The following is a 25,173-nucleotide window of genomic DNA, read 5'->3' as shown; positions in this document are numbered from 1 at the left end:
GTGCACACCAGTGATGGGCTGGTGGCGTGCTACCATGACCAGCTGTGTCCTTGCACCACTGCAAGGGGCATGGGTCCCCCACCTCTGCCTCTTCCCTCAGCACCTGTCCCAACCACATGGGGCATCCCTGCTGCAGAGGTGGACCTGCCCTCCTTGAGGATGTTGCCACCTCCTATCTCTCTTCTGGGCTCCAGCTCTCCTGCACCTACTGCCGGGCCTTTGCACGATGATTCGCTGCCACTGGCAATTCCACCCTCAGCTGGGCCAGCACCTTCGGGCCCCTTCAACACCGGTATCCCCAGTGCCTCCCGACCAAGTGGCCAACACCTAAACGACATCAAGCAACCGGACGTCCATGCTACCAATACCCTAGTCGCCAGTTCTCTTATGGTACTTTGCAGGGGAGCGGCAACAAGCATGTCCACGGCTGTACCACTTTGTCTCCTACACACCGGTTCTGGTCCAGAATTTCCTTCTTTGTGACTGCTAGTGCGCTACACTTTGAATATTCCACCAACAGCATCAGTGCAGGCTGGCCACCGAAGGCCACGTGCAGTGGGCCACATACCTTGTGCATACAGCATGGCATCAACTGTGCCATGTACCAGAGCACCCTGTTTATAAGTGCAGTGTAGTAGGCACTCGTCCTAATATTGTATTTATACTTATTGTCAGCAGCTGCTCATACACACTGGACTCGCATTCGGGAGGACGACGGTTCAATCCCGTCTCCAGCCATCCTGATATAGGTTTTCTGTGATTTCCCTAAATCGTTTCAGGCAAATGCCGGGATGGTTCCTTTGAAAGGGCACGGCCAATTTCCTTCCCAATCCTTCCCTAACCTGAGCTTGCGCTCCGTCTCTAATGACCTCGTTGTCGACGGGACATTAAACACTAACCACCACCACCAGCTGCTCATATCAGTACCTGGATTGTTTCTATATTTGTGTCTATGTTCTCAGCTCTTGGTCACTTGTATGTGGAAGAGGAATAATCTTTGGTTCACTCTTGCTGTGTTGTTGTTTGTGTCTTACAGTAGGATACACTTACCCTTCCTAAAAATTTAACAGCCCTTCCTATTATCAAATTAAAAGGCTAAATCAGAATAATTTCAATAGAAAATCCATTTTATTCCGAGTTTTTTGTCTTCATGAAAAATAAATAGAAATGTTGTCCTTTGTAAATATTTGTCACAAGCAGTCAGATGACAGAAAAAATGTAACAGTGTTTCATATACATTAAGAAATGTTAAACATCTTAAAATGTAAAGTATATTGTCCAATTCAAAACCTTTGTTTATAAATTGTAAACTTTATTTTTCTTACCTAAGGTGTTCAAAGGAATAATCTGTGTGATGTCTGCATTAGTCATGAGATTGTTGCCGATCGCCTTGCCACTGTGGTAACACATGTTTCCATCAGATCACTGAAGTTTAGTGCCATCAGACTTGGCTAGCATGTGGATAGGTGACCATCGAGTTCTGCCAAGGGTAGTTGGTGAGGGGAATGTACTCAGCCCATCTGAGGCCAATTAGGAGACCTGTCATCTGAGGATGACATGGCAGTCAGTTGGTACCGTTGGGCCTTCCGAGGTCTGTTTGGACGGAGTTCTTCTTGAGATTGTGATGATTATTCAATGTTGAATAAATATTATTATAATTATTGTTATTATTGTGATGTTTACTAAGAACTTAGTTATTCTGATTTTCCCTTAAACTGGCAAAGTGATTTACTTAGCTCACAACTGCCATGAAGGTACGCTTAAATTTCTTTATGTACCTTCCGTCACTACTTCATATCATTTGCTGTTTCTGAAGAAAAATTACTTTCATTCAATATCTCATCAGTGTTTCTTTCTTTCTCTTGCATATAAGAATAAAGATAAAATGCACAGAATTGCAGAGGCATTCGAGTTGTTGACAAACACACATGCACATTTGATCATACTACACCCCCCCCCCCCCCCCCACACACACACACACATCCAGCTCCAGCTCCATTGTTGGTTGGCTGATTTGGGTGAGGGGATGAAACAGTGAGGTCATTGGTCCCAGCTCCATTATACCACCAGAATTATCAGTGGTGTGATTGTAGTTCTGCATCAGACAGGGGTGAGAGAATGTGTTGGATGGAATGGGTGACAGAAGAAGGGAGCTGGAGGAACTGTTGGAGATAGGTGGCTGACATGTCAGAGAGAGGCAGCAGGTGTATGGGATGGGAATACAACAAGTTCACAGGCACCTGCTAAGTACATGCAGCACATGGGAAAGCTGATGTGGAGAAATGGATGGAGACAGGGTGATACAGCAGAAGAAGAGGAAATCGTGGGAAAGAGGATGTCGATGTTTATGTAAGCCCTTGTCACCAGTTTTGTAAAGACCTCATTGCTACTGCTGTGGAGGCTGAGTTACAGTAGGCTGAGTTTGTGGAATGGCTTCTGGTGCAGTACACTGCTGAGATAATTTCTCCCTGCCACTATTACACAGCTATGCCCCAGGGTCAGGTAACACGAGTGTTCTACAACATTCCAACAAATTAGCAGCAAACTCACAAAATTGAATTAAAAAGGTTTACTTATCTCTCTGTCTGACTTGTTGAATAATGAAGTCTGCAATATTGCATGTAATACAATGCAAAAAAAGCCCTCAATGACTAGCTGCAAATAATTGTAGGTAAACTTCACAGTACATAGCAAATGCAATTTACAACAACAGTCTGTTCACTTGTAAGAGTTCACTAAACAAAATTCCTTGTCTAAGGTGGCTCTGGACGATGATCTATAACCAAGTGGGTGAGAGTTGCTCTTCTATCTTCCAAGTAGGCTTCTGTCGATTGACATCTGGTCATGGTCGGATTGTACTCAACCAACAATTGGCCAAGACGAAGTCAATATCTTTATTGTCAGTGCCACCTGTGGTGCTGGTGGAACTTGTGCAAGCAGTGAGTCTCTAGGCACTGGCACCAATTCGCATCTTAGTGCCTGTGGTGCTTTTTTTACCCTGGCTGTCTCTTGTTCAGATGACACAGCAGATGTAATATGAGTGAACTTGCGGTCCTGGGACAGGGCATTAATGAAAACTGTTGCCAGGGGGATCTCAGAAATGAGGAAGGTATTGCAAGGATAACACTCATGATGTAGTTAAGAAAAACTGGTCAGAGGGAAGAGATCCAGACAGCACGGTTTCTAAAGTAGCCACTGAAATTGAGCATTTTGTGCTCATCTGCATGTTTCACCAGTGTTCCTAGCCACAGTTTGATGGTTGCCATTCATTCAGGTGGACACTCACGTAAAATGCTATGTAGAAATTGCACATGATATATGACATGACTGCTTTCACAGGTGGGATAGTACAATCTTGTGATGCCACTGGATTATAACGTAGCTAAAAGTGTTTCCTCTGTTGGGATTTGGAAAAACAGAGTAGGACTGTGAGTTCAGCATGACTGTACTAAGGTGTAGGACTGAAAGTGATGCCTTTGTACAGGATTGTAACTTCTGTAAGATTGAGATTTTTCGGTGGGTAGGTTGACAACAGTGTTTTTGATTTGTTTAGGCTCTGTTTGCTTTTGGGATGTTTAGAGGGAGTTGTGGGGGATGTGGCAGATAGAATAGATTGTCATGGTAGCTTCTGGGAGCTATGAGGGGTTGATGATGGTGTTAACTGGGTTAGGATAGGTGTTTGTGGGTAGTGGTGCTCCAAGCAAGGAGTGGGATTTCAATAAATTTCTTAATTTGTGTGTCATTTTGGTCTGCATTATACATGCATAAGATGCTGTGAAGTTCATTTAATTTAAATTATCATTGCTATGTGTTGACATTGGTTGTCACTGTGTTACAGTTATTTTCGTTGCATGCTCTCAACTCTGTTTACTCTGTTGATGAGTACTACTGATAGTTCCATCTCACCATGTTGTCTGAGTGGCTGCCCTTCCTTTTTAATCTTCTCCAACTTATCCCTCTCTCCTCCCTGTGGAAGGAATGACTAGTTCTGAAGTATAGAATAGTGTTGTACTTTCATTTTTATGTAGGTCTGTTAGGGGTACTAAACATTTTGCCTGCTGAAAGTACTGGCCAGCAATTCTGCTTCAAACCAAAATCTCATGAACTTCTTCATTGAAATCCAAATGAATGAGAAACTGTATAATTAGGAGCTGCATTTGTATTAGCATTAAGTGAAGGGGTGCTGGCTGAAAATGAGAGATGATGAGATGCAATAGGTAAAATGTAGTAGCCTGTCACAGTTTAGCTGTTTCTAGCCCCACAGCAGAATGGGAAACTTCGTTCTTGTGACATGAGGGCACATCAGCTTGCAGTGCCTGTGACATATATACAAAACATATTTGGAGTGCATTTAGTTTTCTAATGAGATGGCAACCTGAAGTCTAAGTGAAAACTTGCCCTGTATTTTGAATTGATGGTACTAAACGTATGAGAGTTTTGCATTTGTTTCCAGGTGTTCAAAAGATGTTGAGACGTAACCAATGATTGTAACAGAAATTTTAGAATTATTTTATGTAGCTCTTTACATAATTTTGAATAGTTTTTGCACACCTTTCTCCTTTTATTTAAGCAATTTGCTACCTTAACTGTGTTATTTTGATTAGATTCATTTTCATTTAATTAATGTTATGTGATTGTTTTAAGTATTACTTACAGGCATTACTTACAGGCATGCACCCTTAAACCTAATGATGTCACCACTGAGCCTCATTGGTCATCCTACACTTGGAACCCTTTAGCGGACACCAAGACAATGTTTTCTGTGATGTCATCATAGCACTGCACATGTTCCTACACTCAGCTAGTTGCCACAATTTATTCACAGGCAGGACCTTAAACAAACAAAGTGGACAGAGTCAGTAAAAAATCAAAAATTAACCACTAATTGAGAGGTTTTCATCACTCATCTTCGAGGGTCAATCAAATATAAACCAGATTTTTATTATACATATTTTCATTTAAGCATAAAAAAAAATTCGTACACATGAACTTATTTTTATATATAGTCTCATGAACAGGAAATACATTTTCCCCACAAGACAGGAAGTTTCTTGATCCCATTTCTGTAAAATGAACATAGCTGTGACAGCAGCCATTTGCACATTAAGACTTTGACAGCCCCATTGTTGTCAAATCTGTATCCTCCAGCTGCTTTCTTTAGGGTCCAAACAAATGAAAATCACAGAGTGATAAATCTGGACTGTAAGGATATATGCTGTATATAACAATGAAAACAATAAATTATTGATAGTATAATTATAAATGTTGTTGTTGTTGTGGTCTTCAGTCCTGAGACTGGTTTGATGCAGCTCTCCATGCTACTCTATCCTGTGCAAGCTTCTTCATCTCCCAGTACCTACTGCAACCTACATCCTTCTGAATCTGCTTAGTGTATTGATCTCTTGGTCTCCCTCTACGATTTTTACCCTCCACGCTGCCCTCCAATGCTAAATTTGTGATCCCTTGATGCCTCAAAACATGTCCTACCAACCGATCCCTTCTTCTAGTCAAGTTGTGCCACAAACTTCTCTTCTCCCCAATCCTATTCAATACCTCCTCATTAGTTACGTGATCTACCCACCTTATCTTCAGCATTCTTCTGTAGCACCACATTTCGAAAGCTTCTATTCTCTTCTTGTCCAAACTGGTTATCGTCCATGTTTCACTTCCATACATGGCTACACTCCATACAAATACTTTCAGAAACGACTTCCTGACACTTAAATCTATACTCGATGTTAACAAATTTCTCTTCTTCAGAAACGATTTCCTTGCCATTGCCAGTCTACATTTTATATCCTCTCTACTTCGACCATCATCAGTTATTTTACTCCCTAAATAGCAAAACTCCTTTACTACTTTAAGTGTCTCATTTCCTAATCTAATCCCCTCAGCATCACCCGATTTAATTTGACTACATTCCATTATCCTCGTTTTGCTTTTGTTGCTGTTCATCTTATATCCTCCTTTCAAGACACTGTCCATTCCGTTCAACTGCTCTTCCAAGTCCTTTGCTGTCTCTGACAGAATTACAATGTCATCGGCGAACCTCAAAGTTTTTATTTCTTCTCCATGAATTTTAATACCTACTCCGAATTTTTCTTTTGTTTCCTTTACTGCTTGCTCAATATACAGATTGAATAACATCGGGGAGAGGCTACAACCCTGTCTCACTCCTTTCCCAACCACTGCTTCCCTTCCATGCCCCTTGACTCTTACAACTGCCATCTGGTTTCTGTACAAATTGTAAATAGCCTTTCGCTCCCTGTATTTTACACCTGCCACCTTCAGAATTTGAAAGAGAGTATTCCAGTTAACGTTGTCAAAAGCTTTCTCTAAGTCTACAAATGCTAGAAACGTAGGTTTGCCTTTTCTTAATCTTTCTTCTAAGATAAGTCGTAAGGTTAGTATTGCCTCATGTGTTCCAACATTTCTACGGAATCCAAACTGATCTTCCCCGCGGTCCGCTTCTACCAGTTTTTCCATTCGTCTGTAAAGAATTCGCGTTAGTATTTTGCAGCTGTGACTTATTAAACTGATAGTTCGGTAATTTTCACATCTGTCAACACCTGCTTTCTTTGTCTTTGACTTTGAAGTCTGTGGGTATTTCGCCTGTCTCATACATCTTGCTCACCAGATGGTAGAGTTTTGTCATGACTGGCTCTCCCAAGGCCATCAGTAGTTCTAATGGAATGTTGTCTACTCCCGGGGCCTTGTTTCGGCTCAGGTCTTTCAGTGCTCTGTCAAACTCTTCACGCAGTATCTTATCTCCCATTTCATCTTCATCTACATCCTCTTCCATTTCCATAATATTGTCCTCAAGTACATCGCCCTTGTATAAACCCTCTATATACTCCTTCCACCTTTCTGCCTTCCCTTCTTTGCTTAGAACTGGGTTGCCATCTGAGCTCTTGATATTCATACAAGTGGTTCTCTTCTCTCCAAAGGTCTCTTTAATTTTCCTGTAGGCAGTATCTATCTTACCCCTAGTGAGACAAGCCTCTACATCCTTACATTTGTCCTCTAGCCATCCCTGCTTAGCCATTTTGCACTTTCTGTCGATCTCATTTTTGAGACGTTTGTATTCCCTTTTGCCTGCTTCATTTACTGCATTTTTATATTTTCTCCTTTCATCAATTAAATTCAATATTTCTTCTGTTACCCAAGGATTTCTATTAGCCCTCGTCTTTTTACCTACTTGATCCTCTGCTGCCTTCACTACTTCATCCATCAGAGCTACCCATTCTTCTTCTACTGTATTTCTTTCCCCCATTCCTGTCAATTGTTCCCTTATGCTCTCCCTGAAACTCTCTACAACCTCTGGTTCTTTCAGTTTATCCAGGTCCCATCTCCTTAAATTCCCACCTTTTTGCAGTTTCTTCAGTTTCAATCTGCAGTTCATAACCAATAGATTGTGGTCAGAATCCACATCTGCCCCTGGAAATGTCTTACAATTTAAAACCTGGTTCCTAAATCTCTGTCTTACCATTATATAATCTATCTGATACCTATTAGTATCTCCAGGATTCTTCCAGGTATACAACCTTCTTTTATGATTCTTGAACCAAGTGTTAGCTATGATTAAGTTATGCTCTGTGCAAAATTCTACAAGGCGGCTTCCTCTTTCATTTCTTCCCCCCAATCCATATTCACCTACTATGCTTCCTTCCCTCCCTTTTCCTACTGACGAATTCCAGTCACCCATGACTATTAAATTTTCGTCTCCCTTCACTACCTGAATAATTTCTTTTATCTCGTCATACATTTCATCAATTTCTTCATCATCTGCAGAGCTAGTTGGCATATAAACTTGTACTACTGTAGTAGGCATGGGCTTTGTGTCTATCTTGGCAACAATAATGCGTTCACTATGCTGTTTGTAGTAGCTAACCTGAACTCCTATTTTTTTATTCATTATTAAACCTACTCCTGCATTACCCCTATTTGATTTTGTATTTATAACCCTGTAATCACCTGACCAAAAGTCTTGTTCCTCCTGCCACCGAACTTCGCTAATTCCCACTACATCTAACTTTAACCTATCCATTTCCCTTTTTAAATTTTCTAACCTACCTGCCCGATTAAGGGATCTGACATTCCACGCTCCAATCCGTAGAATGCCAGTTTTCTTTCTCCTGATAACGACGTCCTCTTGAGTAGTCCCCGCCCGGAGATCCGAATGGGGGACTATTTTACCTCCGGAATATTTTACCCAAGAGGACGCCATCATCATTTAATCATACAGTAAAGCTGCATGTCCTCGGGAAAAATTACGGCTGTAGTTTCCCCTTGCTTTCAGCCGTTCGCAGTACCAGCACAGCAAGGCCGTTTTGGTTAATGTTACAAGGCCAGATCAGTCAATCATCCAGACTGTTGCCCCTGCAACTACTGAAAAGGCTGCTGCCCCTCTTCAGGAACCACATGTTTGTCTGGCCTCTCAACAGATACCCCTCCAATTATAAATGGATAGATAAAAAAATCTACTCAACAATTTGTGGCAGGGGAACACACACAAAAGGATTTAACTTTTACAAGTTTTTAGAGCCAGTGCCTCCTTCTTCTGGCAGAAGAGTTGAAGGGGAAGGAAGAGGGGTGAATAAAGAGGACTGGAGAGGTTTATGGAAAGGCGTACATTTCAGAAAAGTCATCCAGAACCCTAAGTCAGGGGAGACTTATCGGACAGGATGAAAACGGAGGACTGATTATTGGAGACTGCTCCAGACAAGATTTGAAAACCTGAGAGTCTAAAGATGAAAGACAGGCTAAAATACAAGACAGACATTACTAATAAAACCATGCACAAGTTACACTACTAGCCATTAAAATTGCTACACCAAGAAGAAATGCAGATGATAAACGGGTATTCATTGGACACATATATTATACTATCACTGACATGTGATTACATTTTCACGCAATGTGGGTGTATAGATCCTGAGAAATCAGTACCCAGAACAACCACCTATGGCCGTAATAACGGCCTTGATACGCCTGGGCATTGAGTCAAACAGATTTTGGATGGCATGTACAGGTACAGCCGCCCCTGCAGCTTCAACACGATACCACAGTTCATCAAGAGTAGTGACTGGCGTATTGTGACAAGCCAGTTGCTCGGCCACCAATGACCAGACTTTTTTAATTGGTGAGATGTCTGGAGAATGTGCTGGCCAGGGCGGCAGTCGAACATTTTCTGTATCCGGAAAGGCCCGTACAGGACCTGCAATATGCAGTTGTGCATTATCCTGCTGAAATGTAGGGTTTCGCAGGGATCGAATGAAGGGTAGGGCCATGGGTCGTAACACATCTGAAATGTAATGTCCACTGTTCAAAGTGCCGTTAATGCGAACAAGAGGTGACTGAGATGTGTAACCAATGGCACCCCATACCATGACGCCGGGTGATATGCCAGTATGGCGATGACGAATACACTCTTCCAATGTGAGTTCACCGCGATGTCACCAAACATGGATGCGACCATCATGATGCTGTACACAGAACCTGGATTCAACCAAAAAAATGACATTTTGCCATTCGTGCACCGAGGTTCGTTGTTGAGTACACCATCACAGGTGCTCCTGACTTTGATGCAGCGTCAAGGGTAACTGCAGCCATGGTCTCCGAGCTGATAGTCCATGCTGCTGAAAAAAACATCATCGAACTGCTAGTGCAGATGGTTGTTGTCTTGCGAATGTCCCCATCTGTTGACTCAGGGATCAAGACATGGCTGCACGATCCGTTACAGCCATGCGGATAAGAGCCTGCCATCTCGACTGCTAGTGATACGAGGCTGTTGGGATCCAGCACAGCATTCCATATTACCCTCCTGAACCCACCAATTCCATATTCTGCTAACAGTCATTGGATCTCGACCAACGCAAGCAGCAATGTCATGATACGATAAACCGCAATTGCGATAGGCTACAATCTGACCTTTATTGAAGTCGGAAACATGATGGTACACATTTCTCCTCCGTACATGAGGCATCACAACAACGTTTCACCAGGCAACGCCGGTCAACTGCTGTTTGTGTATGATAAATCAGTTGGAAACTTTCCTCATGTCAGCACGTTGTAGGTGTCGCCACTGGCACCAACCTTGTGTGAATGCTCTGAAAAGCTAATAATTTGCATATCACAGCATCTTCTTCCTGTCGGTTAAATTTCACACCTGTAGCAAATCATCTTCATGGTGTAGCAATTTTAATGGCCAGTAGTGTAATAAGAGTGAAAAGCTAAGTGCATTGTATGTAACAGAGTGGGAGAGGGGACAGTGAAAAATAGACAAGTCAAAAAAATGAAAGATGTAGAAAACTAAAGTGGAGTGAAGAAAAGAGTAGTTACTGAGAATAAATGCTGAAATGGAAGGAACTGACGTAAATTAATGCCAGGTGGGTGGCGAGAACCAAGGACATGCAGTTCCCATCTGCAGAGTTCTGAGAAGGGGGAAGAATCCAGATGGCACATGTGAAGAAACAGGCACCGAGGTCATGATTGTTGTGTTGTATACAGCCTCTGTCTCTGCCCATTCATCCTGACTGATAACTGGATGGTAGTCATGCCAATGTAAAAGGCCAAACAGTGTTTACATGACAGCTGGTATATGACTTGTTGTTTCACAGGCAGCTCTTTCTTTGATACTATATGTTTTGCCAGTTACAAGACTAAAATCGGTGGTGGTAGGAGGGTGTATAGGGCAAGTCTTGCAGTGTGGATGGTCAGAGGTGTAGGAGCCATAGGGTAGGGAGACAAGGATACTGCAGAGATTGGAAGGGTGGCGAAACACTATTCTAGATATGGTGCGCAAAATCACAGACAGAATGGATCTCATTTCAGGGCACAATTTTAGGAAGTTGTGGCCTTGTAGAACTAGCTGATTGATACATTCAAGATCAGAATAATATTGGGTGGCAAGTGGTGTGCTCTAAAGTTGTTTTTTGGAGGGATCAGCAATAACGGTGTTGGATGTGATGGCCCAGGAAATCTGCTTTTGAACTAGGCTGTTGGGATAATTATGTCCAGTGAAGGCTGAAGTGAGAGTGGTGATGTATTGATGTAAACAAATACGTTTGCCTCAAATGCCAAGACTGTATGGGAGGGAATGTTTGCCATGGAAAGGATGGCAACTGTTAGAGAGAGCTCAACATCAATGAAAGCGGCACGGGATTCGGAGTAGGACCTTGTGAAATTTAATTGGGAGAAGGTATTTAGAGATTCCAGGAATTTTAACAGGTCAGCCTAACCGTGAGTCCATTACAGCAAAGATGTCCTCAATGTACTGAAGCCAAACCAGGGGCTGAAGACTTACGGATCCCAGGAAAGCCTGAAGCCAAACCAGGGGCTGAAGACTCACGGATCCCAGGAAAGCCCTAGACATGGTATGTCTGCTGCTGAACATTTCCTCAGTCAATGCTCACCTGACTCCAAGACTATTACATCCATCTTGCTCATGTTAGTCAACTTTATGCTTACCAACAATGACTTCACTTTTGAGGGGTAGACATACAAACAGATAAGGGGTACAGCCATGTGAACAAGGGTGGTTCCTTCCTGTGCCAACCTTTTGTGGATCACTTGGAGGAGGAGGGGGGGGGGGGATGTTGGTATAGAGAGAGATGGCATCACTGGTGACAAGCAATGTGTGTGGTGGGATGTAGATTTCAGATGATGTAGGAAATGGTTGGTGTCTTTAATATAGGAGGGAAGTCTTTGTACTATGGGTTGCAGGTGTTGATCAACTAAGGCAGATATATGTTCGGTATGTACTTTGAAGCGAGTAACTATAGAACAGCCAGGATGATTGGGTTTGTGGATCTTAGGAAGAAGGTAAAAGGTGGGGGCACATGGACTGAGGTGTAAGTCCTTTGCAACCCAGTCCTGTAACCTTTCAACAGCAAACTTGACATTCAGCCCTGCCTTGAACAGTTCCTACTATGATCCCAACTTGATCCACCACCACTACCTCAGAATCATCCCCTACAATCCTTCCAAGAGTTCCTCACATCCAGCATTTCTTCACAATACTTCCCTACAACATGACCCTAACCTGTCCTCTGCAGAACTCCAGACTGTATGTTCCCTAAAAGCTGATGACTTCATCATTATCCTCCCAGCAGACAAAGGATCTACCACAGTGGTACTTGACCGAGAGGAGTATGTTATGAAGGTTTACATCAGCTGTCTGATGTCTCTACATAGAGTGTCTGCCGTCAAAATCCTTTCCTGTGATTCAAACTGACCTGCAGTCCCTCCTAAAACCCCCAGGCCCCTCACAAGGACTTAAACCTCAATCCATGCACAACCACCATTTACTTTCTTCCTAAGATCCACAAACCCAATCATCCTGGTCGTCCTACAGTTGCTGGCTGAAAAGCACCCGCTGAACATATATCTGCATTAGCTGGCAAACACCTGCAACCCATGTTGGTAGCATTTCCAGCAACTGTTATTTGGCAGTTTTGTTCAGTAAGCTTGCTAACAGAGCGAATATTGTTCTCAGTCATGCTGGGCCTCAGGTGATAGTGGTGAGCTGCTTTCTCAACTGTTTCTTGTCTTCATAAAAACTGTGATTGCCATGTGAACACCTGAGTCTTTCTTAAGGTGTTTCTCCCAAACTGTGCCACAAGTATTTTCAAAATTTTGGACAGTTTTATGCCCTCTGTTGTGAGAAACTTGATTGTAATGTATTTTGCAATGGATGACAGTACCTCTTGTTCTGACAATTTGATTTCGAGTAAAGTAATGGTATGAAAAGGTTCTAGCCGTTGAAAACAATAATTGGAAATGAAAGCAACAATGACCAGAGAGCACACTGCTCGCTATTTACAGAATGATGTGAAAAACAAAAATTCCGGTTTATATTTGACTCACACTCATATATTAATCTCCATTTTCCAAGTTTACTGTCAAAGGTCAAATAGTATGGGGTTTGAGATCTGTTCAACAACTGGTTGAGTTCCTTCCTAAGTAATTATAAATAAGCAGTAAGCATCAAGCACACTATTATCAACTTTCAAACACTTAAGAGAGTATAATCTAATTAAATATGGTGTAACTAAAGGATCAGTAACGGGCCAGTCCTGTTCCTTTTATACATTAATGGTCTAAGCTTAAATATAGATTCTCATAAAGCTATCATATTTGTTTATGACACCACAGTTGTATTAAAGGGGAAAGTAAAGAAGAATTACAGCAGATACATAAAACAAATTAGCAAATGATACCAGACAAATCAGCTCATAATAAACAGTAAAATAATTTCACATTGCTCTAAACAAGGATATGCACATCCCATTTGTCACTGTCAATGATACCATTTGGTAACAGTACAGAAACTGAATATTTAGGATTACAGTTGCAAACCAATTTCAAATACAATTAGCATATGGCGTATCAGAATGCAAAATTAAGCAAAACCTGCTATCTTTTTTGCTCACTAAAATTTTGTTGTAGTGAGAAAACAGTAAAGAGTGCATATCACGCTTAATGTCATTCTCACCTTATATGTGAGGCACATTTTGGGGAATCTCAAATGTAAATATGTAGCATCATAGTAAAGTACTGTCAAAACTGAACTGTTAGAATATCTGCCAAAAATGTATTTTTACATTTCATAACTGTGAGAAATATTATTCTTACCGAGACAAGACAGAAAGACTTTATATAGATGAAATTTGGTTGTCACTTCCAACTAAATGCCAATTCATAATGGCAATAAGGTGAAACGAGACTGTCATGTAAAATATTAAAACAACATATTACTTTACTGAAGCATTCATTTCCATAATGTCTTATACTGATATATACTATGCTGCGGTTCCAACAAAACGTAAAAAGCTTGAAAGCAGCTATAAGCACATTCAGTTTGCAAAAATGGGTCATCAGGATCATGTCTAGAGACTCATGCAAACCACAGAGGTGATGCTTGCCATGTTGATTGTATTGCTGATAAAGCCACACATTCCCCATGGATTGTTGTAAATGGCAAGTACCTCATAGAGTTGAGCATTCACTTTCTGGGTATGAGATTGGTTAAACAGGGTTTCCTGATCTGGGGAAGTGCCACCTGCCTTCTGTAACCATAAGCTCTGGGCGTGCTTCAGCAATCACATTGTGGCATGGTGGTGGAATGTTGTGTGTCACAAGGAATAGGGATCTTGGCTTTACCATATGAATTGCAAGGATGGTATAAACATCAAGTAAAAAGATCCTCAATCTCAAGATGTGCCAGACACTGATGAGGCACATTCCTGTTGAGGCAGAACAGTCATTGCAGAACAGTCATTAATGGGCAACCTCTGGGGAAGCTGCCTAACCTCATTTATCTAAGGCTTACTGAGGCGAACAGGACTCTGTCTGGTTGGACATTTACTTCCCTACATGCTCATGGGATGTCCATGAAGCCTACATCTCTTTCTAATACTCCCAGCGGTTTGTGACAAATTAAAACACCTACAGCCATCCTTATGATTTTATTTTGTTGCTACCAGTTTCAACACTTCAGTGCGTCATCTTCAGGCTGTTTTAGATGCGGTACTTGTTGATATGAGCACCATATGTAACACACCAGTTGCCAGCATTACTGGATATTCAGATAATGTGTCAGCACTATAATCATAAATTGCAGTTGATGATTGGAGTGCAGACACATTATCTGTGTATCCAGTAATGCTGGCAACTGGGGTGCTATGGATGGGGCTCATATCAACCTATAGCGCATCTAAAACAGCCTGAAGATGATGCACTGAAGTGTTGAAACTGGTAGCAACAAAATAAAATAAAATCATAATGACAGGTGTAGGTGTTTTATTTCGTCACGATAGTAAACAACCGTTGTCCCAGAGATCTCCTGCCAAAAGGATGGACATACAAAACCCAGTGGTTTAGGTGGTTCAGTGGGAGTATTGAAACCCAAGCCCAAAGAGGCCTTTTGTGGCTAGTCCACCCAAGATTTCTGCTTATATAAGAGAAAGTATTAATAGTAACAGACTACATTCTGTGTGGTAGATAATGTATTTATTATTGTTAAACATTTAGAAGGTTCATCTGAAAAGCTGCAGAGTGGCTGCTTAGAAGGACAGTTGGGGCTTTACTTCCACCACTGATGAAGTATACAACTACTTATTTTCCATGTAGGAGCTGGATTCTGTGTTATCTGCAACTTGTGACATGTTCCGTGATCATGGTAGGGTCCATTATAGTATGTTGCAGCACCTCACAGGGTAAAGCAAAGAAATCCTCTTCACCTTTTTAATCTCATTTTGAAGTCAGGACACTTCCCCGACTCGTGGAGACATGGGGAAGGACCATAGATATTCAAGTCTTATCATAGTGTTGCCCCCACTAATTGTATGAGAAAGTATGAGAAAGATCTTGGAGCAGATGTTCAACTGCTGCCTTGCCTGGATCTTAGAATTCAGGCACCCTCGTAGTCACTTTGAGTGTGGATTCGGAAGATGTTGCTCGACCTTTGATAACCTGGTCCTCCTGGAAGCAGCTATACAATAGGCTTAACTGTACCAGCTTCACGTAATGTGTGTATTTTTTACATCAGAAAGGCCTATGATACTGCTTGTAGGCACAGTATCATTGGACAGCTCCATGAATGGGGGTTTTGTGGATGTTTTCCCATCTCTATATCATCTTTTCTCTTACCGCACTATTTTGAATATTGAGTCAGTGATGTCCTCTCTGACCACTTGGAGTAAGAGAATGGTGTTCCTCAAGGTATTATCTTAAGTTTGACTGTCTTTGTCATAGCTGTTAATTGTAGAACATAATTGCACATCGCTCAGCCAACAGCAGCCTACTGCAGATTGGCACTTAGGGACACCAAATACAAATCGGCATCAAGAGATAAGCCTTGTCATATGGCACTCGCGGTGTATACGTGTCAATTAAATGTAAATAATACCTCTTCTTTTATGGGCATCGCTCTCCTGCAGTGTCACACATGACGCATAAACAGGAAAACAGTAGAACATCTGTGTAGGGCCATGTTTTTAGTAAAACTGTCATTTGGTTGAATGTGTATAAGGCTCAATGGCATCATTTAAACACAGCCAAATCGTCACAGTGGCTGTCTCTCTGATAAAGGCGGCGTCTGTCCTCACCTCAGTGAAGATTAAAATGAATTTGGCCCTGTCCAATGTTCTTTGCTTGTTGGTGACTTCTTTATAGTTTGTTCCTTCTTGACCTTTGCACCAACAATTCATCAGTTGGAACTGACCATTTGATGGTAGGAGGAATGGATGGAGATCAGAGGTTTGTGTTGTTTTTAACCACTCACATTATGTTTTAAACTTACCTGAATTGAGGATAGGGGACACTTCTAAATTTTAAAGACACAGTGAGGTTTCTGGACCTCACATTTGGCTCCAACATTTCATAGTTGCCACACATTATGGATCTGAAATGACAGTTCCTCAACACACTCAGTATTTTAAACTATCTTAGCCAAAATTCAAGGGGAACAGAACAAACTTGTCTCCTCCTTTTACAAAGCCTTCATGTGACTTGATTATGGATGCATGGCATATGGGTCTGCAAGACCCTCTTATTTAAAAATGTTGGACTTAATGTGTCATGAAGGAATTAGACTGGCTACTGGAGTCTTTTGAACTAGACCCATACGAATCTTTGTGCTGAAGTTAGTGAGCCACCACTCAACATCAAGCAGCAGTTCCTCCTAGTCTGACAGGTCTATAAAACAATGTTCACCACAAACACACCTGCACACCACACCACTGCTCAGCCACCAATGGAAAGGTTTTTTCATCATCAAAGAGCAACACGGCCGTATGCAATTGACATGGATTGCCTTTTGGATATGGCTCATAAAGTTTTACTTCAAGGTTGGAGCAGATCTGCACCTTGGCTCCTCCAGGGGCACAGAATTATTTTAGACTTGACGAATTATAAGAAAGACTGCACTTGAGATTTTATATTTCAATTGCTGTTTTTTTTTTTATAGCAAGTATCATCCTGCTGGGGAAATTACTGTGTTTTGTGGACTATAAGACACACCTTCTCTTCGAGAAATTGCCTCCAAAATTCAGGTGCATCTTATACTCGAAATTGATATAAAAATGTACAGTGTTTGATTTAAAATTCCCACCAGTCTTAAAAATGGCCATATACTTGATGCTGCGCGAAACCTATCTCTATCTGGCAACACTGGATTCAACTGGCAGCAGCAGTACACCGATGTGACGAACATGAGTTGTGGGGATTCAGAAGCTTTCTAACACTGTCTCCATCCTGTCCTGCCATCATAATCCCAGAACAGTATCTAGGCTATGATGTGTCATTGCAGTCTACGGTGTCAGTGAACTTCTGTTGAAAGTGATTTGTGTTATTGGTTGTAGTACAATATTTTTGTTAGTAACTTGTTTCATAGCATAAAAAACTGAATGGTATTCTTTTGATACGGGTTATAATTTGAAAGTAATAGCATATGCTTAAGAACATGGAAACAGAGCAGCATTTTGGTCCTCCACCAACAGAAAAAACCATTTGCAATTAATGGGATAGTAAAGAAGAACTGAAAAAAATGAGGAAGACTAAATGTGCACAATGGGCAAAACTAGAAGATGACATATTGAATTCTATTCAAGGGCACCCTTAAAATGGCATTTGAATTAATACGCAAATAATTCAAATACAAGCTCATAAGCTAGTGCTGCAGTGGAACTTAACAGACTTTAAGGGTGGAGATGGTTGGTGCTACAGGTTTATGAAACGTCATGGACTTAGCATACAAACGAAAACCAAAGTATCTCAGAAAATGCCAAAAGAGTATGAAGAGAAGATATTATCTTTCCATCACTTTATTATTTAACATCAAAAGAAAACCAGTGTGGAACTAAGCCAAAAGCAAATGTAGAAAGTACTAAACTTTTCAAGCACAAAACATTGCCAAAACCTTCTGAAATACCACTAGGTAGTGTTGTTCATGTACATGACAAGGGCTGGATGGACCTTGCTGGCACAAATGGTTCAGATGGCTCTGAGCTCTATGGGACTTCATCTGAGGTCATCAGTCCCCTAGAACTTAGAACTACTTAAGGACATCACACACATCCATGCCCGAGGCAGGATTCGAACCTCCGACCGTAGTGGTCGCGTGGTTCCAGACTGCTCGGCCATACTGGCCGGCCTTGTTGGTACAAAATTATGGATTAATAGAGTGTGGAAGAGAAGGAAAAGTGCTTTATTGAAGTAGAGTTCTCTTCTTGTGCTAGATAAGTTTAGTAGCCATTTGAAAAATTCTGTGAAGGAGAAATTGAGACAGGGAAATACAGAGCTTGCTGTTAGTCTGGTAGGACTTACATGACAATGCAGCTGCTTGATGTCTCCATAAATAAACCATTTAAAGTGTACACGAGAGAGGAATGGCACAATGGATGATGAATGAAACCCAACATGAATTCACACTGAAAGGAGCTTTAAAATTACCTACAATCAAACAAGTGTGTCAGTGGATACAAAAGTCATGGTCTAGAGTGAGAGAAGACATTATTGTTAAATCTTTCACGAAGTGTGACATAAGTAACACTCTTGATGGCAGTGAAGACTATCTTAAATATGAAGAGGACAACAATGATGATGAAGCGGAAGAAGAAGAAGAAGAAGGAAGTTCAGATGTCAGTTTTCAGGGAGTTTAAAGGCCAGTTCTGTTTTATAAACTAAGATTTTATTTTTAGCCAGGCTTTGCACTCTAATAATAAAAATGGTAAAAATTTTATTTAAAAAAAATTGCTTAAAAATTAAGGTGCATCCTATAGTCCATAGCATCTTATAGTCTATAGAATACGGTAACAAAAACACCAAGCTTTCAAAGAGGCCTGCAGAGAATATGATGTGACACAATATTTTATTTCACTGGATGCTGTCATTTCACTAGGGTATCAGAGACCCACAAAATTGTGGGAGAGAAGTGGCTGGTATGGAGGGACATAAGCTAAGGTTGGTGAAGTCAACTATCTAGCTGTGGCATTCCTCATGCTAGCCACTCCAGCAGGATGAGTTGGTCCTGACCAACTTCTGAATTTGCCACTGTCCCCAACACATAGCTTCCTACTCACGTGAGAAGACACCCCCCCCCCTCACCCCCCCCTCGCCCGTCCCCCCCCCCCCTCCTCCCAGTCTGTAATGCCTATGGCTGATATATCACTGTGGGCCACATTTTAAATGAGTGCATCTTATATTGTGATAAGTGGGCAGAAGCAGATTTAGGTGGGGAACTGTGCTCTATGTTAGCTGATGATGAATGTGGTAAAGCTCTTAAAATTTTGTTAAGTGTTTGGACTATGTTGTAAACTTCTAAGCTGGAGATTTTAGTGTGTAGCAGAGTGATTGGCTCATCTCTCATATTCCCGCAATCATTCAGCCTTAGCCATTTGTTGTATTATATTAATTCTTTCCACTGCCTGTTTTTCCCTTTTTTACTATAAGTTTTGGGTATAACAATGTGATTTTCGTTATTTTTTGTTTTGTGTGTGCATGTGGGCACGTGCACACACACGTGCATGCGTGATTGAGGCATTCTTTAAGTTTAATTTTGCAGTTCACATTTTAGTAATTTGTGACCTTTACCGACAATTATAAAGTTTCGGTATGGGCACACAACCATATCATATCATCATCATCCTGTAAACTACTGTGCGAGAACATTGATATTTGTGATCACTTCATCAGAGGGAACAGCAACTTGTGCATTGTCTTATGCATAAGTTGCTTTTATAGACAAGAGGACTAATACACATGTACATTTCTGTACAAAAAATTTTATGCGAACAGGTAAAATGTGCCCTGACCATATTAGGCAAAATTTGACTTTTTGTTTCCTCATACTATCACAGTGACTGAACATGAATTGCTACCTGCTCCTGTGCTTCAAGGAAATGTCAAGTCCTCTGAAAATCTGTAGCAGACAGCATTGACTATTTAGTAATCAAAAATATGGAAGTGACATAGAGAGCTTAATAGTGAATGAGATTCTGTGCAAAACAAAAATCTTCACTGTGGCCCAATAATAAACCATTATCAGAAAACAATGTAAAGTACTGTTCATGTTCTGAAGAAAGTTATTATCACTTGAACAATTTTGAACTTGGTATGAAGTGTGACAGCATGGAAACCATTATCACAAATGAGTGGCAATGTAGCAATGTGATTCATACATTCTTTTTTTTCATAATTTCATAGTTTTGTCAAGTGAATTTTCCTTTTGATATAATGCTTCTTACGGAGTTTTATGGATGTAAAGGACTGCCATGTGTATTGAGAAATTAGTGTAAGCTGTGTAGATGCATTTCTGTAAGCTTCATTGCCTATCTTTATTTAGTGGTTTTACTTTACAATTGAGCACTACAGATATTATATTTTCAGTATTATAAAACAAAATTTAATAGTAAATATTATTGTGATGATTGATTATTGCATTAATAAACTGTAATATTTATTTATGAAAAATGTCTTACATTTCCAAAAAGAAAAAAAAAAAAAAATAGAGAATTTGGAGTGGACAGTTATACTGAGATTATGTGGTGTGTTTCTTTTTTCAGCAATAAATGAGTGAAAACAAGATGAGTCTAAACACTGAAAGAGATGATTCATTCCCTGTAATTAATGATTATGAAGAGTTCCTGAAAAAGTCAAAAACTCACTTTGAAAATACCTTCAACAAGAAAGTATCGACCACCATGTCTATTGAAGAATTCAGTTGTATAAGAACTCTAGGCACTGGTTCATTTGGCCGTGTCATGCTTGTCAGACATAAGGGATCTGGAAATTATTATGCTATTAAAATTCTGGATAAATCAAGAATCGTTAAACTAAGACAAATAGAACATACATTAAATGAGAAGAAGATACTCCAGGCTCTCCGATTCCCTTTTATAGTTTACCTAGAATATTCTTTTATGGATAGTAATTACATTTATTTTGCGATGCCATTTGTATCTGGTGGTGAAATGTTCTCTCTTCTCCGAAAGAGTGGAAAATTTGAAGAAACACAGTCAAAATTCTATGCAGCGCAGGTAGTTTTGGCTTTAGAATACATGCATTATCTTGATATTATTTATCGTGACCTAAAACCAGAAAACATTTTAATAGACAGATTTGGCTACTTAAAAGTTACAGACCTTGGTTTCTGCAAAGTTATAAGTTCTAGAACATGGACACTTTGTGGCACACCAGAATACATAGCTCCTGAAATTATTTTAAGTAAGGGATATGGCATGGCTGTTGACTGGTGGTCCTTTGGTGTTCTTGTATATGAAATGAGTGCTGGTTTTCCACCTTTTTATGCCAAAGAGCCAATGAAGATTTATGAGAAAATACTATCGGGCAAGTTTCGAAATGCACCTTCTTTCGGTAGTGACATTAAAGACCTTATAAAAAACTTGCTTCAGGTTGATGTTACCAGAAGGTTTGGTAATCTTAAAAATGGTGTCGGTGACATTAAGAATCACAGATGGTTCAATAGTATTAACTGGATGGAAATCTTAAACAGAGAAATCAAACCCCCATATGTACCATCTTTAAAATCTTCTGGGGATTCAAGCAACTTTGACCAATATAGAGAGGAGCCTCTGAAGCAGTCGGGGACAGACAGATATGCAAGGGAGTTTAGAGATTTCTAAATAAAATGAGAATTGTCATTCAGCTTAGAAAGGGAGATGGGTGGTATTATTTTTATAAAGTAATCAGTTGACAAAATTTCCTCCTGTAGATTATGTGGATGAGTAATATGACAGCTCCCTAATGACTGCAGTGTTAAATTACTGACAGTCTTACAATTTATCATGGGAGTTATTGTGATCATGATAAAATATATTAAATCCCTGTTTTTGTAGTTAGAATACGTATTTCCTAAGATAAGATGCACCATTACATATTCCTCTTTATGATTCTTATTTTTGTGTGTGTGTGTGTGTTTTATTTTAATATACATTGTTGCATGTAACACTGCATGTTTATGATGTGTAACCAATAGTATAGATGCTTACTATATAGTATAGATGATTGCTGTAACATTGTAATTTTGTTATGTAACAAATATTTGTTCCAAATTGTGCTGAATATTAAACAAAATATTTAAATAGTTTGCTTAGAAAATGTAAGTGTTATTCACATTATCACTAATAAAAGTTTTAAAACAGTTGTGCATATGCAGTATACACTGAACTTTAATTAAAAACATTGCTTGGGACGTAAATCTTTAGTTGTTGTATTGTATTGTCTCTGTCTTGTTCAGAATATTGTCTATCTTGTTAGTCTCTTAGAACCATCATAACTGCAACAACATGTTTAATGAATCATTTATACTGATTTGCCTTTGTCAGGTGCAAAGAACTCTTGCATATCACAAATATTTGCACCACTGTGTCATATCTCCATAGCCAACTGTGATTAATAAGTGTATAAGTGCCATGTGGCCAATCAAAAGGTCTGGGGTTCAAGACCCAGTCAGTCATAGGATTTTTTTCTACTACTTATAACTTCTTTGCCTTTGGAAATGATTTGTAAATGCAAAAAATGCCAAGTTCCATGGTGGTTCAGAGACTGTGTTAACTGTAGGATCTCCTATAATTGACTGGGTAAATCAGTTTAAAGATTGAGGCCAGGATATACCACCTCCAATAGGACCATGTCTAGTAACCCACTATGATGTTTAAAACACCCTTGATTTGAAGCATCACTACTACTTGTCATTAAAAAAATTAAATCCCAAGTATACATTTTTTTATTATGTCACAGGATATACAGATTGCCATTATGGATTAGTTCCTGAATATTCATTGTAGTTTTTCTATGTATACAAGCAGATAACTAAAATTTGCTACCAAAATTCAGTGTTTTGAGCATTTTTTGATCAAGAGTGTATATGCCTTCATTGGGGATCATAAGGTTCCCACCAGAAACTGTTACATAGATTATAGAAAGTGGCGTAAAGATGTCAAATGTTACTAGAAGACATAATTAAGACTTCATTCTTTACTCCACTTTTTGATTAAAAATATTCATTAGTAACATGCTACTAATTCAAACTGCACTTCAGTAAAGATGTTTGTAGGTTTTGTGCACTTACATCCTGACAGTACAGAAAACAGTAATGGAGTACTTGTACACAGCAATGAAATTACAATTAATTCACATCAGTTGCTGAATTATTGAATCACTGAATCAACCACTGACACAATAGGACAGCAAAAAACTGATATATATGTGCTACAAGGACACAGTTAGCAACCATTTGAAACGATACAGCAACAAAAGACAAATAATAGAAGGAGACTAGGTAACCACTCACCATTTAGTTGAGGCATGACAGGTCAACAAGTAGTTGAGCTGTGCATAAGAACAGTCTATTCAGGTGAAGCAATATAGACATGCATGTGAATGTACATTTTGTATTAGATAGCTCTGAAGAAGGAGATTGACCGAAAGCTCAGCAATAATTCTTGCCTATTTGAAGTTCCTGTTGGTGCTTGACATCTCATCTAAACAATGAGTGGTTATCCTTCGGTTATATGTGTTCCACCCAGGACTTTCTAGTTTCATTCTAATAACAGAAGACAGCTATGTTAAAACTTCTTTATCACTGGATAGGTAAAATAGCACTTGTAATCTTACTTAGAAAATGTTACAGAACAAACCAAGGCAGAAAACTCAAACTGAAATTATTGTGTATGTACTCACATCATTTTCTTTTATTCACTATAGACTATTAAATACATCCTATAAAAATCCAGGATGAAATAACTATTGTATCATGAAAATGACTGACTGCTATTCACCATCTAGAGGAAATGCTGAGTTGTGGACAGGCACAACAAAAACACTGCTATACATCTGCTGTAGCTGGCATAGCTGCTTGTTAATTGATGAGAGACGAGCAACTGCCACCTCATCCATCACTGCTGCTGCCAGCAGCTTAAACGGATGCAGTATTTCATGTGAGTGAATGTAGTAACTGTTAATGAATACGAAATGTGAGCATATTTACTTGCTTTATTGCCTCCTTTAGCAACTCTGATGGTGTGTTGTGCTGCATGCTGTAGCCTCTCCTGTGATAGTCATCCTTGTGATGATATTTCCGTTGTGATGTCACTGGTTTATCTTATCCATTTCTGCAGATGTTAGTTTTGTAATAATGTTGCTCATAATTCTGAGGCTGAATTCATTCTTATGTGGTGTTTCTTTGAGTTACTTGTACGTTTGTGTTGCAAATAATTCTATTCCCTTTCCTCCATTATCCGTGATTCTCTTGCTCTTTATTTATAATTGTTCCATTTTACCAGTCTTCTTTCCATGTCATAGGTTCAGTTATACTGAACAGAAGGCATACTTCCACGAGTTCTCCACTCAGTACTAAAGTGTTTTTTCCCCAACACAGTCAATGGCAGCTAAATAATAAGTGTCTCAGTTAATTCCTCCCACTTGTACACTAGCATTTTTGCCCTGATGAATCTTAATTAACTATTTCATTGTACTGCTGCTTATCAAAGATGATGCTGTTCTCAACAATGCTGACTTCATATTATTGGTAATTCTTACACCAGTATTGTTGCCAGAAACCTTCTTTCAATGCTTATTTTACTTAACCAAAGTTCACCCATTTAGCTACTCCAATGCAGTCACTTATCTTGCATTTAGCCAGTAAAATCAAAATCCATCTTCTGATTTGATGACCCTGTGAATATAGGTTATACTTACTTCAAGACAGCTGTTAGGTGCAAGTTGCCAGACATCTTGAATCATTGAAACTACTGCACATTCGGACAATAATCTACTGGTACTCTGTCTGATGATGCAACATGTGCCTCATTTGCTCAGCAGTCATCTTGTATTCTTCATGTAACAGCTATTTATGATATGGAACAATTCATACTGTGGTGCGATGGTAGATGACATGACATGATAGTGATTGATTTCAGAGAAAAATACAGTATTGTAAGCTTTTGAGATAATAAAACATTTTTCTCCTTCAATAACTAAGTAATATTTATAGCCTTTTTCCTGGGCTCAGTTTAATGCTCAAGAAGATTAATAGTGCATATTTGAAGCGCAGCCTGCCTCCATAGATGAGTGATCAGTGTAGGTAGCTGTCTTGCAGAAGGCTCAGGTTTGACTCTTGCTACTGCCCAGTATTTTTCCTTGTGGGAGGAC

General features: G+C 39.9%; 1 protein-coding gene across 2 annotated transcripts in view; it reads left to right on the top strand.

The window, feature by feature from the left end:
* LOC126234688 (cAMP-dependent protein kinase catalytic subunit 1-like) overlaps positions 1-21,971 on the top strand; it is a 37,281-nt gene extending 15,310 nt beyond the window's left edge. For both annotated transcript variants that reach the window (XM_049943429.1, XM_049943428.1), the window contains exon 2: positions 20,565-21,971. In XM_049943429.1, the coding sequence (XP_049799386.1) occupies positions 20,571-21,644 (1,074 nt within the window). In that variant the 5' untranslated portion in view covers positions 20,565-20,570 and the 3' untranslated portion in view covers positions 21,645-21,971. The remainder of the gene's footprint in view (positions 1-20,564) is intronic.
* The last annotated feature ends 3,202 nt before the right edge of the window (positions 21,972-25,173 follow it).

This window comes from Schistocerca nitens, chromosome 2 (genome assembly GCF_023898315.1).
Source record: "Schistocerca nitens isolate TAMUIC-IGC-003100 chromosome 2, iqSchNite1.1, whole genome shotgun sequence".
Lineage (NCBI taxonomy): Eukaryota > Metazoa > Arthropoda > Insecta > Orthoptera > Acrididae > Schistocerca > Schistocerca nitens.
Note: the sequence above shows the minus strand (reverse complement) of the source record. Positions and strands in the feature narration are given on the sequence as shown.